We start from the raw sequence: 16,405 nt of genomic DNA on the forward strand, positions 1-16,405 counted from the left end.
AATGAAAGTTTCGTAACTTTTTTAAAATTGATATCAAACTGCAGTGACCATTGATATGATTTAGTTATTTTCTCCATTTTTGGATTCTGAAGCTTTCATTGGACCTAATATCAACTTTGAACAAAATGGGATCTTTGATTTTGTTTTCATTCATTTTATGTCTAAGAGGATAATTTACATCGAAGATTAAACAATTTTGTTATAAAATATACTTAAATTTATTTTTTTTAATAAAATTGCTAATCTACTTATTTGATTTTAATAAAATCATTTTGGTCCATCTGTGTTTGAAAATTTACAAGAATATTAATGTGACACAAAAGATAGTTGGCTATAAGCCATTATGAGAACCAGTGATAATAACCAATTAGGAAAAAAAGATCAGCAAAGAAAATTTATTCTTTACGAAACTTATGATAATTAAAATTTGGAGTTAGTTTTAAAAAGATCATTCAAGTTGTTTTTATTTCAATCAAAATCAAAGTTATTGAACTTTCATTTTTATTTAAATAAATAATTCTGGTCATGTCAAGTAAAAAAATCATTTGAATGGTAAGATAATGATCTTATTGAAAAAATTAACTTTTAAATATATTACAGTAAGATGACAGCAAAAAAAAAATATAATGTATATCTGTTGCCCTCTATTCTTGGCAATAATAAGTCATTGGAAGTTTTGAAAATTATTAACTTTTATGTATATTACAGTAAGATGACAAACAAATAAAAAAGGTATAATATATATATATATATATATATATATATATCACTTTATACTTGGCAATTATACAATAATAGAAGTCATTTGGAACTTTTGAAAGTTCAAAGGACCAGTAAACGTTGGTTCAAGTGTTGGGCTAACAAATTTATTAAGGTGTAAAAAAATAAAAAGTATATTTATCATTATTCAAGTCACGTGCTTGAAACTGTCACATGATAATTTTATTTTTTTAGTTGTCACACGACATAAACATAATTATCGCATGACAAGCATGTTATACATTGAAAATTTATTTTTAACGTGATATCTATATTATTATTTCAATTATTTTATCTGTTTGAATTAGTTAGAATGAATTTATTTTAAGGCCTAAACCATACGCAGCCCCCTGAACTTGTCACTTTTAATCATTTTGCCCCCTGAACTTACGGGACGACCCATTTACCCCTTCAACTATTTAAAAGTGGTATTAACAAACCCCTATTTTCATTGTAACGGAAACAATTATGACATTTCTCATTGCAAACGCCAATATCATAATAAAAAGGGTTGTGCACTACTAAAATAAGTGGCAAATGAGGTTAGTATAGACAGTACATAAGTTCTCTTGTAAAAATGACATATATGGTTATGCACTACTAAAACAAGCTGCAAACAAGGTTACATATATGCAGGCTGGTTCTAATACTTACATGAACACTTGTACTAATGTTGAAATTTTATTTTGTTTCCGTTATAATGAAAATAGGGGGTTGCTAATACCATTCTTACATAGTTGAGGGGGCAAATAGGTCGTCCCATAAGTTCAGGGGGCAAAATGACCAAAATTGACAAGTTCAAGGGGCTGTGTATGGTTTAGGCCTTATTTTAATAAAAAGTAAAATTCAGCAGTGAAATAAAATAAAATTTTCTTAACTTTTATACTAAGTTATTGGAAAGAATCAAAGTTATTCTTTAAGATAGAAAAAAAAAGAAAGGAAATTTTCTTCTTTGTGAAACTGATGATGAAATGTTGGACTTCAAAAAAATTTAGAGTTAGTTTTACAAACATCATCCAATTTCATTTTATTTTAATTAAAGTTATTGAACTTTAATTTTTATTTCTATAAAGTAATTTGGGTCATGTCAAATAAAAAAATCACCAGAATGATAACATAGTGATTATATTGAAAATTATTAACTTTTATATGTATTACAATTATATGACTATAAAAAAAGGTCTAATACATCTGTTGCGCTCTATACATGGCAATTCGACAATAATATGAGTCCTATGAAACTTAAAAAAGTTTTGAGGGTCAATTGACGTTTTGGTGTAAGTGTCGGGGTAAGAAATGTATTAAGCCGCATAAAAATAAAAATTATATTTATTATTTATTTAATTCACCTGCTTGAAACTGTCACGTGGTATTTTTATTTTTTTAGTTGTCACATGATATACACATAGTTATAAAGTGACAATCATGTTATATATAGAAGTTTTTTTTTTCAACGTGGTTACCACATTATTCCAATTAATTTGTATGTTTGAATTAATTTGAATGAATTTATTTTAATAAAAAAATAAATTCAACGATTTTACTAAAACGAATGGAAAATTGTGCAACTTTTTTTAGAATTGATATCAAAGTTATTGGAAAGAATCAAAGTTATTCTTTAAACAAGAAAAACAATTTCAAAAAGGAAAATATTGATTCTGCATTAAATTAATATAATTTATATTAGAAAAAATTGATATTGATGAGAGAGAAAATGAAAAAATGAAAAATAAAAATAAAAAAATTGAAAATACATAAATATTGATTTTGTTTTTTGTTTTTTACTTAAAAAGTTAATTTTTTATAGAATACTTTGGTATTCCAATTTAATTGTAAATGAAAAAATGCCAAACAATCCTCTAAAGTGCTAGTACCATATTCGTGTATATTAAAAACAATGTGGGACTAGAGTGCTGATAAAGAAAAAAGATACAGTTTTTATCTTTTTCACTATGGATGAAAACAATGATGAAGAGGAACCAATCAGGGCCACAACACCAGCATCTAGTCCGAAATCAGCAAGCTTATCTAGTTCAAAATTGCCTTCCAATGATGAAGAAAGTTCAGATGAATTTCCTTTGGGGAGGCCGAAAAAATTTAGACATATTGGAGAATTTTATAATGATGAGCTAATTCTTTATTGTCATTTTATTAATGATGAACCAATAGATGCAGAAGAAGCCATGAAGGATGACAAATGGAGAAAAGCCATGGAAGATAAGATTCATTCCATTGAGAAAAATAAAACGTGGGAGCTGACCACACTTCCATCTGGTAAAAAACCCATTGGAGTTAAATGAGTGTTTAAAGCAAAGAAGGATGCAAATGGTGAAGTTGTTAGACACAAATCAAGATTGGTGGCCAAAGGGTTCAGTCAACGACCCAGAATTGACTATAATGAACGTTTTGCCCCCGTTGCAAGAATGGAGAGCATCAGACTAGTGATTTCAATAGCTGCTCAACATGGGTGGGAAATTCATCAACTGGATGTCAAGTCGGCATTTCTGAATGGATATTTGGAGGAGGAAATTTATTTCCAGCAACCACTTAGGTATGTTGTCAAAGGCCAAGAAGATAAAGTGCCAAAACTAAACAAGGCACTATACGGACTCAAGAAAGCACCACTGGCCTGGAACATTCGCATTGATAAATATTTTCAAGAAAACGGTTTTGTCAAATGCTCGGATGAATATGCTCTATATGCAAAAGTGAAAAATGAAGATATGTTACTTGTTTGTTTATATGTGGATTATCTTATTTTGATAGGGAACATGTCACACCCGATCCAAAACGGCATCGGGCATGAAAAGGAAAATAGGATAACAAACGCCTAACAGCCTGAAAGTCGAACCGATTTTCTATTAGATAAAAATTTATTTGGACTACCTAAAATTTTATTAATTATTTGGCTTGGACTCGATAATTCTATCAAGCTTCCTACGTATCCCGAACGTCTTTTAATCTTTTAAATCGGGAATCAAAGCCACGTAGTTCTACCAATTTTAGGTAGTTCTGATAGGTAGTTCTCTTAACTTATTAACTCGTTTTAACTTATTGACACTTTGAATAACACGCTAATACTTTAATTATATATTTCACTTTGTTATAGTTTTTATATATATAAATCATTTCATCAAAACGAATAGAATTAAATAACGTTATCAAAACAAATCAAAGTCGTTATCAATGCCACTAGTGAACTTCTTTGGATTCAATATTTGCTTCAGGAACTTCGGTTCCCTATACGTCGACCCGTTCAACTTTGGTGTGACAATGTATGTGCTATTTATCTCCCTGTCAAACTTGCATTTCATGCACGTACGAAGCACATTGAATTGGAATATCACTTCCTATGTGAACAGGTTGCCAATGGTTTTTTTGTCAGTTCGGTTCATTCCTATAGATGACCAGGTTGCAGAATTCTTAACTAAGCCTCTATCGAGCACACACTTTCTTCTACTCCTTGATCGTCTTCAAATACGTCCTGGACATCGGCTTGAGAGAGGCTGTTAGTACATATCTCTTTTGTATTTATTAGAACTATACAATGATAAATACACTTTCCGCTTATCTTTTTAGTTAGTCTTTAGCTTCTTTGTAATATAGTCTAGGGTTTACTTGTATTGAAAGTTATACAATATCTAGGTTTTATCAAAGAGTATATATTAGGTTTCTTGTAATTTATCATTTATAGAATATACAAGTACAATTTTCTCAAACACCTAGGTTTTACATGGTATCAGAGCTATGATGAATCCAATTTTAGATTTTAATACACCGACCTCCTCAAACCCCACCTCTGCGGCATTGGGCGCCTTCACTCCTTCTTCTTTAGGTAGTGTGAAAGATTGCATTTTGAAGGAAAATGTGAGATTTCAAAAATGATATTTAGTCGTTTTTTTCCAAGTTTAATTGCAAAAATACTAATTGGAGTTTAGAGTTACGTTTAAAAAGATAACCCTGTTGATTCAAGTAGAATGGTGATAGTAGAAGAAGAAGGATGTCGAACAGTAGAGAGAAAGGGAAAGGTCGACGAGCGAGAGAGAGAGAGAGAGAGAGAGAGATAGTTTGTGATTGATTAATATCCCTTGATTAGGGTTCCATTAATAATCTTGTATTTATATGACAGGTATTGTAGACCTAATAGACTACTGATGATACAAGTATAATCCTATTGTAGTTCTGATATTCTGATACAACTATAACTCTATAATAATAGGTAATTAGGAGAGTAATTATCCTGAAGATAATAGTTATAGATAATATAGAAGATTATCTCTAACACCCCCCGCAAGCCGATGCCGATCTTGAACTATAAGGCGAGATCGAAGGCGTTCAAACTGTAGAGTAGGAAGCGGCTTGGTTAGAATGTCAGCTACCTAATCATTAGTTGGAATGAATCGCACGCTGAGAAAACCGTTTGCGACTTATTCCCGAACAAAATGGTAGTCAAGCTCTATGTGCTTCGTACGAGCATGAAACAATGGATTAGATGTGAGATAAATGGCACCAACATTGTCACACCATAATTGTACAGGTTTCGGTATCGGGAAGCCCAAGTCATGCAAGAGAGATTGAATCCACAACAGTTCCACTGTTGCATTCGTAACAGCTTTGTATTCACTTTTCGTTGATGATCGTGCTATCGTTGGTTGCTTGCGCGCTTGCCATGAGATGATACTCTTGCCCATGTAGATGCAGAAAGCACCCGTTGAACGTCGATCATCAGGACATCCACCCCAATCACTATCAGAGTAGTAGTGTATATTGTCAATGGGTTTTGAAGACATCGTAATGCCATAATTCAAGGTTCCTTGAAGATAGCGAAGCACTCTCTTAACACTCTTCCAGTGTTCGTCCGTCGGACAGTGCAGAAATTGACATAGTTTGTTAACAGCAAATGCAATGTCGGGTCGAGTAAGAAGGAGATACTGAAGTGCGCCAACAATGCTTCGATATTCATCCCAGAGGGAAGGCTAGTGCCTAGGGATTTTGATAGTGTTGGAGTTGTTGCCATTGGTGTGGAGATTGGTTTGGAATCGGCCATCTTTACTCTATCCAGAATGTCAATTGCATATTTAGCTTGACAGAGATGAATTCCTTCTTTGGAATAGTGTATTTCAATGCCTAGGAAGTACTCGGCCTTGCCCAAATTTCAAATTGGGAATTCTTTCTCAATAGCGGCAATTGTGTGAATGATGTGATCTGGGGAATTTCCTGTGATAAGGATATCATCCACATAACATAGTATATATGTTTGTGTTTTGCCTTGTTTGTGAACAAATAGAGAATTATCTGCCAGTGAAATTTTGAATCCGAGGGACACTACGAAATTCCGTAGACGCGTGAACCACTCACGGGGCGCTTGTTTTAGTCCATACAAGCTCTTACAAAGAAGACACACAAAATTTGGTTGATCAGGATCTCAAAAACCTTGGGGTTGTTCCATGAAGATTGTTTCTGATAAATTTCCATGCAAAAATGCACTGGACACATCAAGTTGATTGATGAACCATCCATTTGTTGCGGCTATAGAGAAAACAGTCTGAATGGTGGTTGCCTTGACTACAGGACTGAACGTTTCCTTGTAATCAATTCCTGATTTCTGCGTGAAAACACGTGCTATGAGCCGAGCCTTGTATCGATCTACAGACCCATCGCTTTTTCGTTTTGTTCGAAAAAGCCATCGAGAGGTTATAACATGTCTTCCTGAAGGTCACGAAACAAGTTGTCATGTCCCATTGTCAAGGAGCGCCTTAATCTCTTGAAACATCGCTTGACGCCATTCCGGGGATTTTTGTGCTTTGCTAAAGCAGGTTGGATCAACCACACTGTCACTGTGCGAGGAGAGAAGGGCCTCGAATCGTCCACGGGAGTTGAGGGTAGTGCCGCGTAATTGCATTCCATACCGATGAGGAGGTATCGGTCTACAATTTCATCGCGGTGGTAGGCGAGGAATGCGAGGCAGGATGTCTGAGCCAGGGGCAAATCCATGCAAAATGCTGGGTTCCACGAGCGGAGAGTTCTGCTGGCTGATTGCACGAAAAATAAGTGGAGGTGTGGGATGATTTTCAGCAGGCGCGACTTGCATATCGAGATCACTGGGCAGTGACGTTGCTAGCACCGGAATTTCAGGGGCAGTAATGTTGCTCGGAACATCGAGAACCCCAGCAAGAGACGCGTAAGGTTGAGGATGAACGCCCGCAGGAGCTTCCGCAACAAGACCAGGCGCACGCCCTTCCGGCGTGTCTGTGATATCCGCGGCGCAGGAATCATTGTCCTGCGTGTCATTGCGTGCTGGTTCGTGACGACTCCGCGGATCCGATTCACTGATCGACATGTCAGCATGAGGCGGAGTTGTAGTGGGGGCTAGTTGAGAAGATGATCTCGGTATAGAAGGTAAAATAGATGGTGGGGAACAAGAAACAATAGAGTGTGTAAGAGGAGGTGTATGAAGATTACCTGGATACGGGCCAAGTAGCGATGGAAGCTCACGCGTGTCAGCTATAAAATCAGCGCTAGTAGGTGTGACTGGCGCCATAGGTTGTGCTGCAGGGAAGACATCCTCTTGGTGTCGAACAAATTTAGAGATGTAAATTCTCTTGGTTGCTAGATCAAGACACAGTTCTCCCGAGTGATTAGATGATGGACCGAGATAGACACACAATTTGGAACGAAATTCAAACTTGTGTCGATTGTAAGGTCGAAGCAATGGAAAAATACCACTCCCAAAAATACGTATTGAAGAATATGAGGGTTGTTTTTTGTGAAATAGAAAGAATGGTGATTTATCACAAAGAAATTTGGTAGGAAGAATGTTAATCATACGCATGTTGTGAATCATGGCATAGTTCCAAAAACACAAAGGTAGGGAAGCATTAGCTAATAAGGTTAGATAAGTGTCAACTACATGTCTAATTTTCCGTTCAGCAATGCTGTTTTGAGCAAGAGTATGAGGGCATGCAATTTTATGAATAATTCCATTTGTTTGTAAAAACGGTTGAAGTGCTTGAAATTCTCCCCCAAGATCAGAGTAGAAATTCTTAACCCTAGCATTGTACTGATTTCTAATCATGGCATAAATTTTTTGAAAGGTAATAGCAACTTCACTTTTATTTTTTAAACAGAATAGCCATCCAAAACGAGTGAATTCATCAATGATAATAAGAAAATAACGATGTCCATTAAATGAAAGAACAGGAGCAGGGCCCCAAACATCCAAATGTAAATTTTCAAAGATAAAAGTGCTAGAACGCACAATGGAAGGTAAAGAAGTTTTGGCTAGTTTTCCTAAAGGACAAAATAAACAACTACTAGTTGTTGTTGTTGACCCAAGCTTATTATTCTTCAAAATTTTGCTAACTGTTTGATTCTGATAGTGCCCCAACCTCGCATGCCACTGCTCAAAAGATACCTTTTCCCCTACTAGCACCTCTTTTAAGTTTGGTGGTAGTACGTAGAGCCCATCCTTACTCGGACCGCGTAACAGGATTTCCCCAGTTGCTTGATCCTTTACAAGAAAATGGTTAGGCCAAAATTTAAAGAAACAAGAGTTATCTCGAGAAATTTTTTGAACAGATAATGATGTGATATATCACATCAGATAAAAGAGACTTGGTTAGTTTAGGCACAAGCAGAATATCATTAATGTTATAATTAAGAACATTCGAGTGACCTAAATGAGAAATTTCCAAACCTTGTCCATTGCCGAACTGAACTGTATCAGAACCTGGATATGGATACATGATTTGAAGTTGGTGTGGATTTGTAGTCATGTGATTTGTGGCTCCAGTATCTCGGTACCAAGGCTGAAGTGGACCACTAAAAGGGTCAGAAGTTGCGTGTCATGCAGCATAAGCCTGTGGTCCAGAACGATGTTGTGTTGCATACCCCTTTGGACGTTTGCATTTGTCAGCCCAATGAACAAGATCAACACAGTTAAAACACTTTCCACCCCTCCTCTTTTTATTTCGTTTTGTAGTACCATTAGGTAATACGGTCGAAACATTTGCTTCAAGGGAATTAGCACTAGGAGTAGGTAATAAAAATTCTGCCTTTTTTGCGGTTGAATGAATCAACCCCTCAACCATCTTCAAGTTGCTCAATAATTTATAGAAACTGATATGCATGCCTTTTTGAGTGATAAGGTTTTGAATTGTTGATTTGAATGCCTCACCAACATTTTTGTATAACAAAGGTGGCAAAAGGTGCATGGGGTATGGATTTCCAGACGCAGCAAGATCATCTAGAATAGCTTTCAATTTATGCATATATTCACTTATAGGCATGTCATTCTGTTCAAGTTCTTGTAATTCTAGACTCAACTGAAATTGTCGAGAATCAGTGATAATTCCATAGGCTTGTTCAAGAGCTACCCAAATATCATGAGAATAGTGAAAGCAAGTGATTAACGGATAGATCTCCTCAGTTAGAGAATACAACAATAAAGACATAACAGTATTCTCAAGATCATCCCAAACAGTGTAAGCCGGATTGAGTAGCATATTATCAGGGCCAGACATAAAACTATTTCGAGTCAAAAAATTTGGAGGTGGTGGATTATTGCTAAGAATATGCTCAAAGTAATGATGGGATTTCAAAGTGGAGACAATAGCCATTCTCCAAGCTTTATAGTTATGTGGTGTTAATTTGATATGTGTGGATGTATGAGTGGGAGCTGGGCGAGTCACATGAACCGAGTTTGTTGTTGAATTGGAATAAACCGGGTTCATGGATGAGGAAGGATATTCATGATTAGTGTGAGGTTGAACAGTTGGGCCATGGTTAGCAATGAAAGAATCTGAACCATGAGTATGGAGTGAGGAGGGTATTTGAGAACTATGGTATGAAGGTGGGGGTCCAAAACCAGGTCTAATAATTTGTTGAGAATAATTACCTGGTGGGGCAAACAATGGAGGAGCAGTATGATTCTGTCTGTTTCTGGGTATAACACCAGAATCTTTGTTGTCAAACAAATACGTAGAAGTTACTAACGATTACTCCGGAGTAGTGAATGGAGACTCGAATCTCCATCATGATGAAGGTTGAAGGGATGAAGCGGAAGCAGTGGCCACTGTGAACTCAATGCCAAACGCCGAATGAGCACCGCCGGCAGAAGTAGTTGCGGAGGCAGCCGCAATCGAGGAATTTGCAGCAGCAGCAGCACCGTCGCCTATGTTGGATAGTGATGCAGCAGGTGCAGTCTGTTACACAAAATCGAACTGATTTCCGATAGTAGTCTGCGGCGGAATTGAGTCGGACATGGAAGGATCGGTTGTTGCTCTTGATACCATGTTGATTGAAGTAGAATGGTGATAGTAGAAGAAGAAGGATGTCGAACAGTAGAGAGAAAGGGAGAGGTCGACGAGACAGAGAGAGAGAGAGAGAGAGAGAGAGTTTGTGATTGATTAATATCCCTTGATTAGGGTTCCATTAATAATCTTGTATTTATATGACAGGTATTGTAGACCTAATAGACTACTGATGATACAAGTATAATCCTATTCTATTTATTTAACCACATATTTGCTGTATTTGTATATAGAGGTGGAAAAAAATACACAAGACACGATTACATGACACGAAATTGACACACAATTTTAGTTTTTGGGTTTAGCTTAGTAGGTAATGTGTCATTTTGGGTTGACACAAAATTGACACGCAAATTTTTAAGTTTGGGTTATGATTAATATGCTAACTCGAAAACGACACGAAATGACATGAATATTTAAAATTATTGTTATATTTCTCGCATTTTTATATATCAATTTATTAATAAAGATATTAAAATTATAATTATTACTTGCAAATATGATTCAAACCTGCCAAATTGTTATAAACACATTACATTACCGTCTAACATTATATTAACGGACTTTTCAATGGTTAATGTTAATATATAAATTTAAAAATAATATAAACCATTTAAAATAAGTATCATATCCTCTTATATTTTTAAAAGTTATCGTTAATATATATGCATAACAATATTACATGTAACTCGAAAATTCGACACGAAATCGACACTAACCCGAACAGGTTAACACGACTATGACACGAAAGTTTTTGGGTTGGGTTTGGGTTTACTCTTTTTAATATAAACCCGAAATGATACGACAGGAACACGATAATTACGAGGTCTATTTGTAAATCAATAGAAATCAACATGTTCATTCTATGTTTATTCAATATCTAACATGCTATCAGATGCCATGCTCACAATTTCGGCCACCATTCTGCTAGCCTTTTGCTTATAATTCCAATCTGGGTCGGTGGCGAATATAGGATTGTTTGGATGGGGCCGATTTTACACTTATGAGTATAAAATAAATTTGGCCAAATTAATTAAAACCCTAACCGTTAATCATTCTTATGCCGGAGCGGTGGCGGAAACTTCTGTTGCTGAAGGGACGGTGGTGGTGGCTAAGCAGCCAGAGACTGTGGGATTTGATGTGAATGGGGAAAGTGTCCAGCGACCAGACATGTTTATTGATTTGATTAACCCTCCCAATCAATTCCAGTTTGGTGGTGGCGTGGTCGCAGGTGGTGGAGATGAGATGCTGGTGCCGTTTTCTGATTTGAATCAGAATAATGTCTGGTCTAATGATTTTTTTCAATATCATGGAATATGAATATGGAGATTTCAGCTTTATTTGATGTTTAATTTCTTGTTTGTGTGTTGTTTTAACCATTTTGGATTTGGGAAGAAAATGTACTCAATGATCACAAAAATTTACACAGAAAGATCAGAAGATAAGTAATGGTATTTGGTAGCTATTTTTCAGAGGTTAATTGCACTAATGTTAATCCAAATTTGGATTTAGTTTTAAGAAGATGATCTTGGTTTTGTTTCAATCAAAATTATTGAACTTTTATTTTTATAGAGGTTGAACTTTGGTGTCAGGGTAAACTTTATTATCGTGCGACCGAGAGGTCACCAGCTTGAGTATTAGGAGTGGTCTCTTTAGCAAATAATAAAAAAAAAGGCAGGGGAAAGCTTGCTCCTAATATACTCTTATGGTCTCACTTAAAGAAGACATGCAGTGTATCAGACCTCCCTTTTTTTTTAAGTAATTATCCTAATGTCCAATAAAAACTTCATTTAAATGGTGACATAACGATCATATTGAAAATTATTAACTTTTATCTATATTACATCTAGATGACAATAAAAAAAGAGTCTAAAATATCAGTTACGCTCTATAGTTGGCAATTGGACAATAAAGGAGTCATTTGCAACTTTTGAAACTTTAGAGGATCAATTGACATTGGTCCAAGTGTTGGGATTAAATGTATTAAGTCGTAAACAAAATGAAAAGTATATTTATTATTTGTTTAACTCGTGTGCTTGAAACTTTCACGTGCCAACTTTATTTCTTTTTAGCTGTCACATGACGTATAAATAGGTTTCATGATAGAATATTTCTTTTCAACATGGTTGTCACGTTACTATTCCAATCATTTTACCTATTTGCATTAGTTGGAATGGATTTATTTTAATAAAAAGTAAAGTTGAACAAATTTATTGAAACTAAATGCAAGTTCATTAATTTTTTTAAAATTGATATCAAACTTCAGTGGTTATTAGTGTAATTTAGTTATTTTTCCGAAGCTTTTAGTAATTGGATCTAATATGGATTTTTGTGTTTCGAAGCTTTTGGTAATTTGACCTAATGAATTTGAACGAAATGGCTCTTAGGTTTCATTTTCATTGATTTTATCTTAAAAAGGCAAATTTAATTTTTTAATCTATTTTTATAAAATATACTTAAATTTATTTTTTACAATAAAATTACAATGGATTCGGAAAATTGGATACGACATATGAAGGCTAGTTAGCTCATTTCCAGAGAAAGGCTACTAGGTACCTCATAATCGTCCGGTTTCAACCACCGGCCTCTTACTGAACACTACTAGGCGTTAACGGTCTAATTGCATACTCTTTTAAGTTACAAATACATTTGAAAACCTTTTATTTCTCGTTTTGAAAACCGTTTTAAAAATTTTAATTAATAGCAATTGAAGTTTAAGGAATCACCCATTTTAATTAATGATCGATATGTGCGGAAAGTAGCGCGGGAATTTAAAGTACGGTAAAGTAAATTATAACAGTTATGAAATATATACATAACGAAAAATTAATTCTGATATAATATATTATCTATATATCATTAGTTGTTATATTAAGCACCCAGTCTTCGATGTCACTCGGAAGACCCTCAATTCACATTTGGACACGTGTAGTGTGACCCCACATAATAATTACAATAGTAGAGTCTCTTATAATATATGTGGATTTGTGTTACACGTGTCAAAATATATGGAATGTTCTCCATTTGACATGGAGAACCGAGTGCTTCTAATAATTTACCATATATCATATACTAAGATAGGCACTAGATTCCCTCCCCCAAAAATCATTTTCTATACACATGCATATATATAAGAATATTTAAAGCGGATACATACTTTAAAACGTGAGTTTTGAAAACGTTTAGATTAAGATTGGTTGTTTGGAAAACAAGTAGTAATTATTACATAATCGAATTTAAAGCATTATTTATCCCCTAACCTATCCAAAATTGTATCATTTGGCTCGTGACCTATTATTTGGTCACGTTTGGCCCTTAGCCTATCTCATTTGGTGAAATTTCACCCTAATTTATATGAATACTTAACGGAATCGTTATCTCATTGATAAGTAACAATATTTTGACACTTAAACTTGAAACATGATATTTCTTAAAGTTTTTTTTTTCATATTATGTGGAAATAATTAATTAGATTAAAAAAAATAAAAAAACAAGAAACAAATCCTAAACTAAAGTCTATTAATTTCAAGTGTCAAAATATCGTTACTTATCAATGAGATAATAATTCGGTTAAGTTTGAATCCAAATTGGGTGAAAGTTCATCATAGATCAATGGCCAAATATGACCAAATAATAGGTCAGGTGCCAAACAATAAAATTTTGGATAGATGAGGGGCTAAATATTACTTTAAGCCTAAAAATATTTAAAATTGGGAAACGCCCTGACAGTCTGTTTAATTATAAACATACCACACTTAAATGTAATTAACCAATCCCCTAAATTTAAAAAAGAAATGCCAAACAATCCTCTAACATGCCAACCAAAGTTTCACTGTCATGTTCATGTATATTAAAAATGTCAATCCATGTATAGAAATGACAACCAAGTTTTTATATTATATGATTTTATATTAAATGATAATTATCCCAATTACCCTATAAGTAGAATGCTCATTTTCTGAATTTCACATTCATGGTCTTAGTTTTATTTTCTGAATTTCACTAAAAAAACACTTCCATTTTCAGAATTTCACATAATTTCATTCAGAAAGAAAGAAGAGGAAGAAGAAATGAGAAAGAAGAGGAAGAAGAAGAGGAAGAAGAAGGGTTTAATAAGATCAGTGAATTAACCACTCTTTGTGAATTAACTATTCTTTGTCAAATTCCAGCGTGTGCAGTCATTTACAGCCCTTATGATTGTCGGCCGGAGTCTGTGTACGGTGTTCAACAAGTTGTTCATCCGTTCAAATTGATGCCGGAAATGGAGCAGAGCAAGAAAATGCTTAACCAAGACAGTTTTCTCCGGCAAAGAATCAGCAAAGCAATTGAGCAGCTGAGGAAGCAGAGAAAGGAGAACCGGGAAAGGGAGGTAACTCAGGTGATGTTCCATAGTCTCACCGGAAAAAGCTTGATCTATCTGAACATTCTCGATTTGAATTATCTTCGATGGGTACTTGATCAAAACTTGATCGAGATAATCATAAGAATTGAAACCCTAATGGTTAATAATTCTTATGCCGGAGGGGCTTCTGTTGCGGTGGTGGAAACTTCAGTTGCTGAAGGCGGTGCTGATGGGACGGTGATGATGACTCAGCCGCCAGCGACGGTGAGATTTGATGTGAATGGAGAAAGTGTGCGGAGGCAATTCCAGTTTATGGATTTGGTTAACCCTCCAAACCAATTCCAGTTTGGTGGTGGCCGGCCACCGGTGGCGGAGAAGATGTTGCTGGCGTTTTCTCATAATCTCTGGTCTAGTTATTTCTAGAACTTGTTTTGATTCGCCCTGAACTTTCAAAGTGTCTCAATAGCTCCTTCAACTTGCATAAAATGTTCAATTACTCTCGTGAACTTACGTAAAATGTAATCAATTGATCAAGTAATAACTTCCTTTTTAATTTATTTTTGAATAACATTCTAAGATGCGTGGAATACATCATTGGTATTTAATTTATTTATTTTTGCACCCGAATGATCAATTTATTACATTTTACACAACTAACTCAACATTTTATGTAAGTTGAGGAGACTTTCAGACCCTTTAAAAATTCAGGTCCAATCAAGCTTTTTTTGATAAATTGATTTCATGCTTGTGTTGTTGTAGCCAATTTGGAATATGATCATGACTAAAATGATTTCGTGATCATGAATAAATTGATTTCATCTTTCAATATTATTTTTGTTGATTTAATTTCATTTCCGGATTGTGTGTTGTTTTTGCCCATTTGGCATACATCATGAAATAAATTGATTTTTAGTTATTTTATTTCGTGACTTTGAGAAATCACATTTGCGTTAGATTTGATTTAATGAATTCTTAAAATTATTGATATATGTTTTTGATTGAAAATTTCATTGACATTCAAAATATTAACCGAATAAATTAAAAATTGAATGTGATGTATTTCAAATTAATATTACTATCTAAGTATTTAATTTGTGCAAATAGTTTAATTTAGTTTAGCATCATGTGTAAAATTTGGTAAAACCACAAAATATTTATTTTGCATAGAAACGCTTGCATTCAGTAGCGTTACGCTGCTGAATGCAATTGTAATTAAAACATTTGATGAGAGACTTTTGCCTTTGAGATGAATATATCCGGAACGAATTTAGATTAGTTTTAACAATTGGTCTAAAATATCATATGGTTTATAATAAAAAGTATTGCTATTAATTTTACATATAGAGTTTAAAAATAAAAGAAAAACAAAACAAATGGTAATATGTGTTTTAGTAATTTTACATATTAAATGAATAAAACAAGTATAAATGAATAGATAGAAAATACATCGTAGCTAATACTAAACTTCTATGTATATCATTTTCATCTTTGGTAACATAACTATTTATGAATAAGCAAACATAAAAATATCTAATTTATAGAAAATTGCTTTTCTATCGGTTTGCTTAGGGTAGACACTTTGATGCCTAAATACTATCACTTTTAAAAATAATAAAAACAATAAATTCTAGGATTTTAAGCATCTCTTGGAAATCCTCTTGAACCCTATATTTTGATGAGGGCATCTTATCCCTAGACCCGAGTCCAGCGCAACGAGGAGCCACTCGAGAGAACCCACACAAGGAGAGCAAAGAGCAAGCCAAAACAGAGAGCACGCGGGGCGTGTCTAACCGAGTGCTATGCGTGGGAACGATTGTCTTTAGAGAAAAGCCACACCATTCGGAGACGCAGGGCGCCTCCCTTACCACGCGGGGCGTAGATAGCCACATCAAGCAAGAAATTGTCCAGGACGTCAAACACGCGGGGCGCACCCCTTGGGCGCCACGCGTAGATCCCATTCCGCAGAGCCATCAAGATCAGGAGCCCTATGACG

At 34.7% G+C, this 16,405-nt stretch overlaps 1 protein-coding gene across 1 annotated transcript in view; it reads left to right on the top strand.

Moving 5' to 3' along the window:
• LOC136207231 (agamous-like MADS-box protein AGL80) overlaps positions 1-14,835 on the top strand; it is a 30,329-nt gene extending 15,494 nt beyond the window's left edge. The window contains exon 3 of the mRNA XM_065998539.1: positions 14,341-14,835. Coding sequence (XP_065854611.1) covers positions 14,341-14,835 — 495 coding nt within the window. The remainder of the gene's footprint in view (positions 1-14,340) is intronic.
• The last annotated feature ends 1,570 nt before the right edge of the window (positions 14,836-16,405 follow it).

Source organism: Euphorbia lathyris, chromosome 9 (genome assembly GCF_963576675.1).
Source record: "Euphorbia lathyris chromosome 9, ddEupLath1.1, whole genome shotgun sequence".
NCBI classification, from domain to species: Eukaryota; Viridiplantae; Streptophyta; class Magnoliopsida; order Malpighiales; family Euphorbiaceae; genus Euphorbia; species Euphorbia lathyris.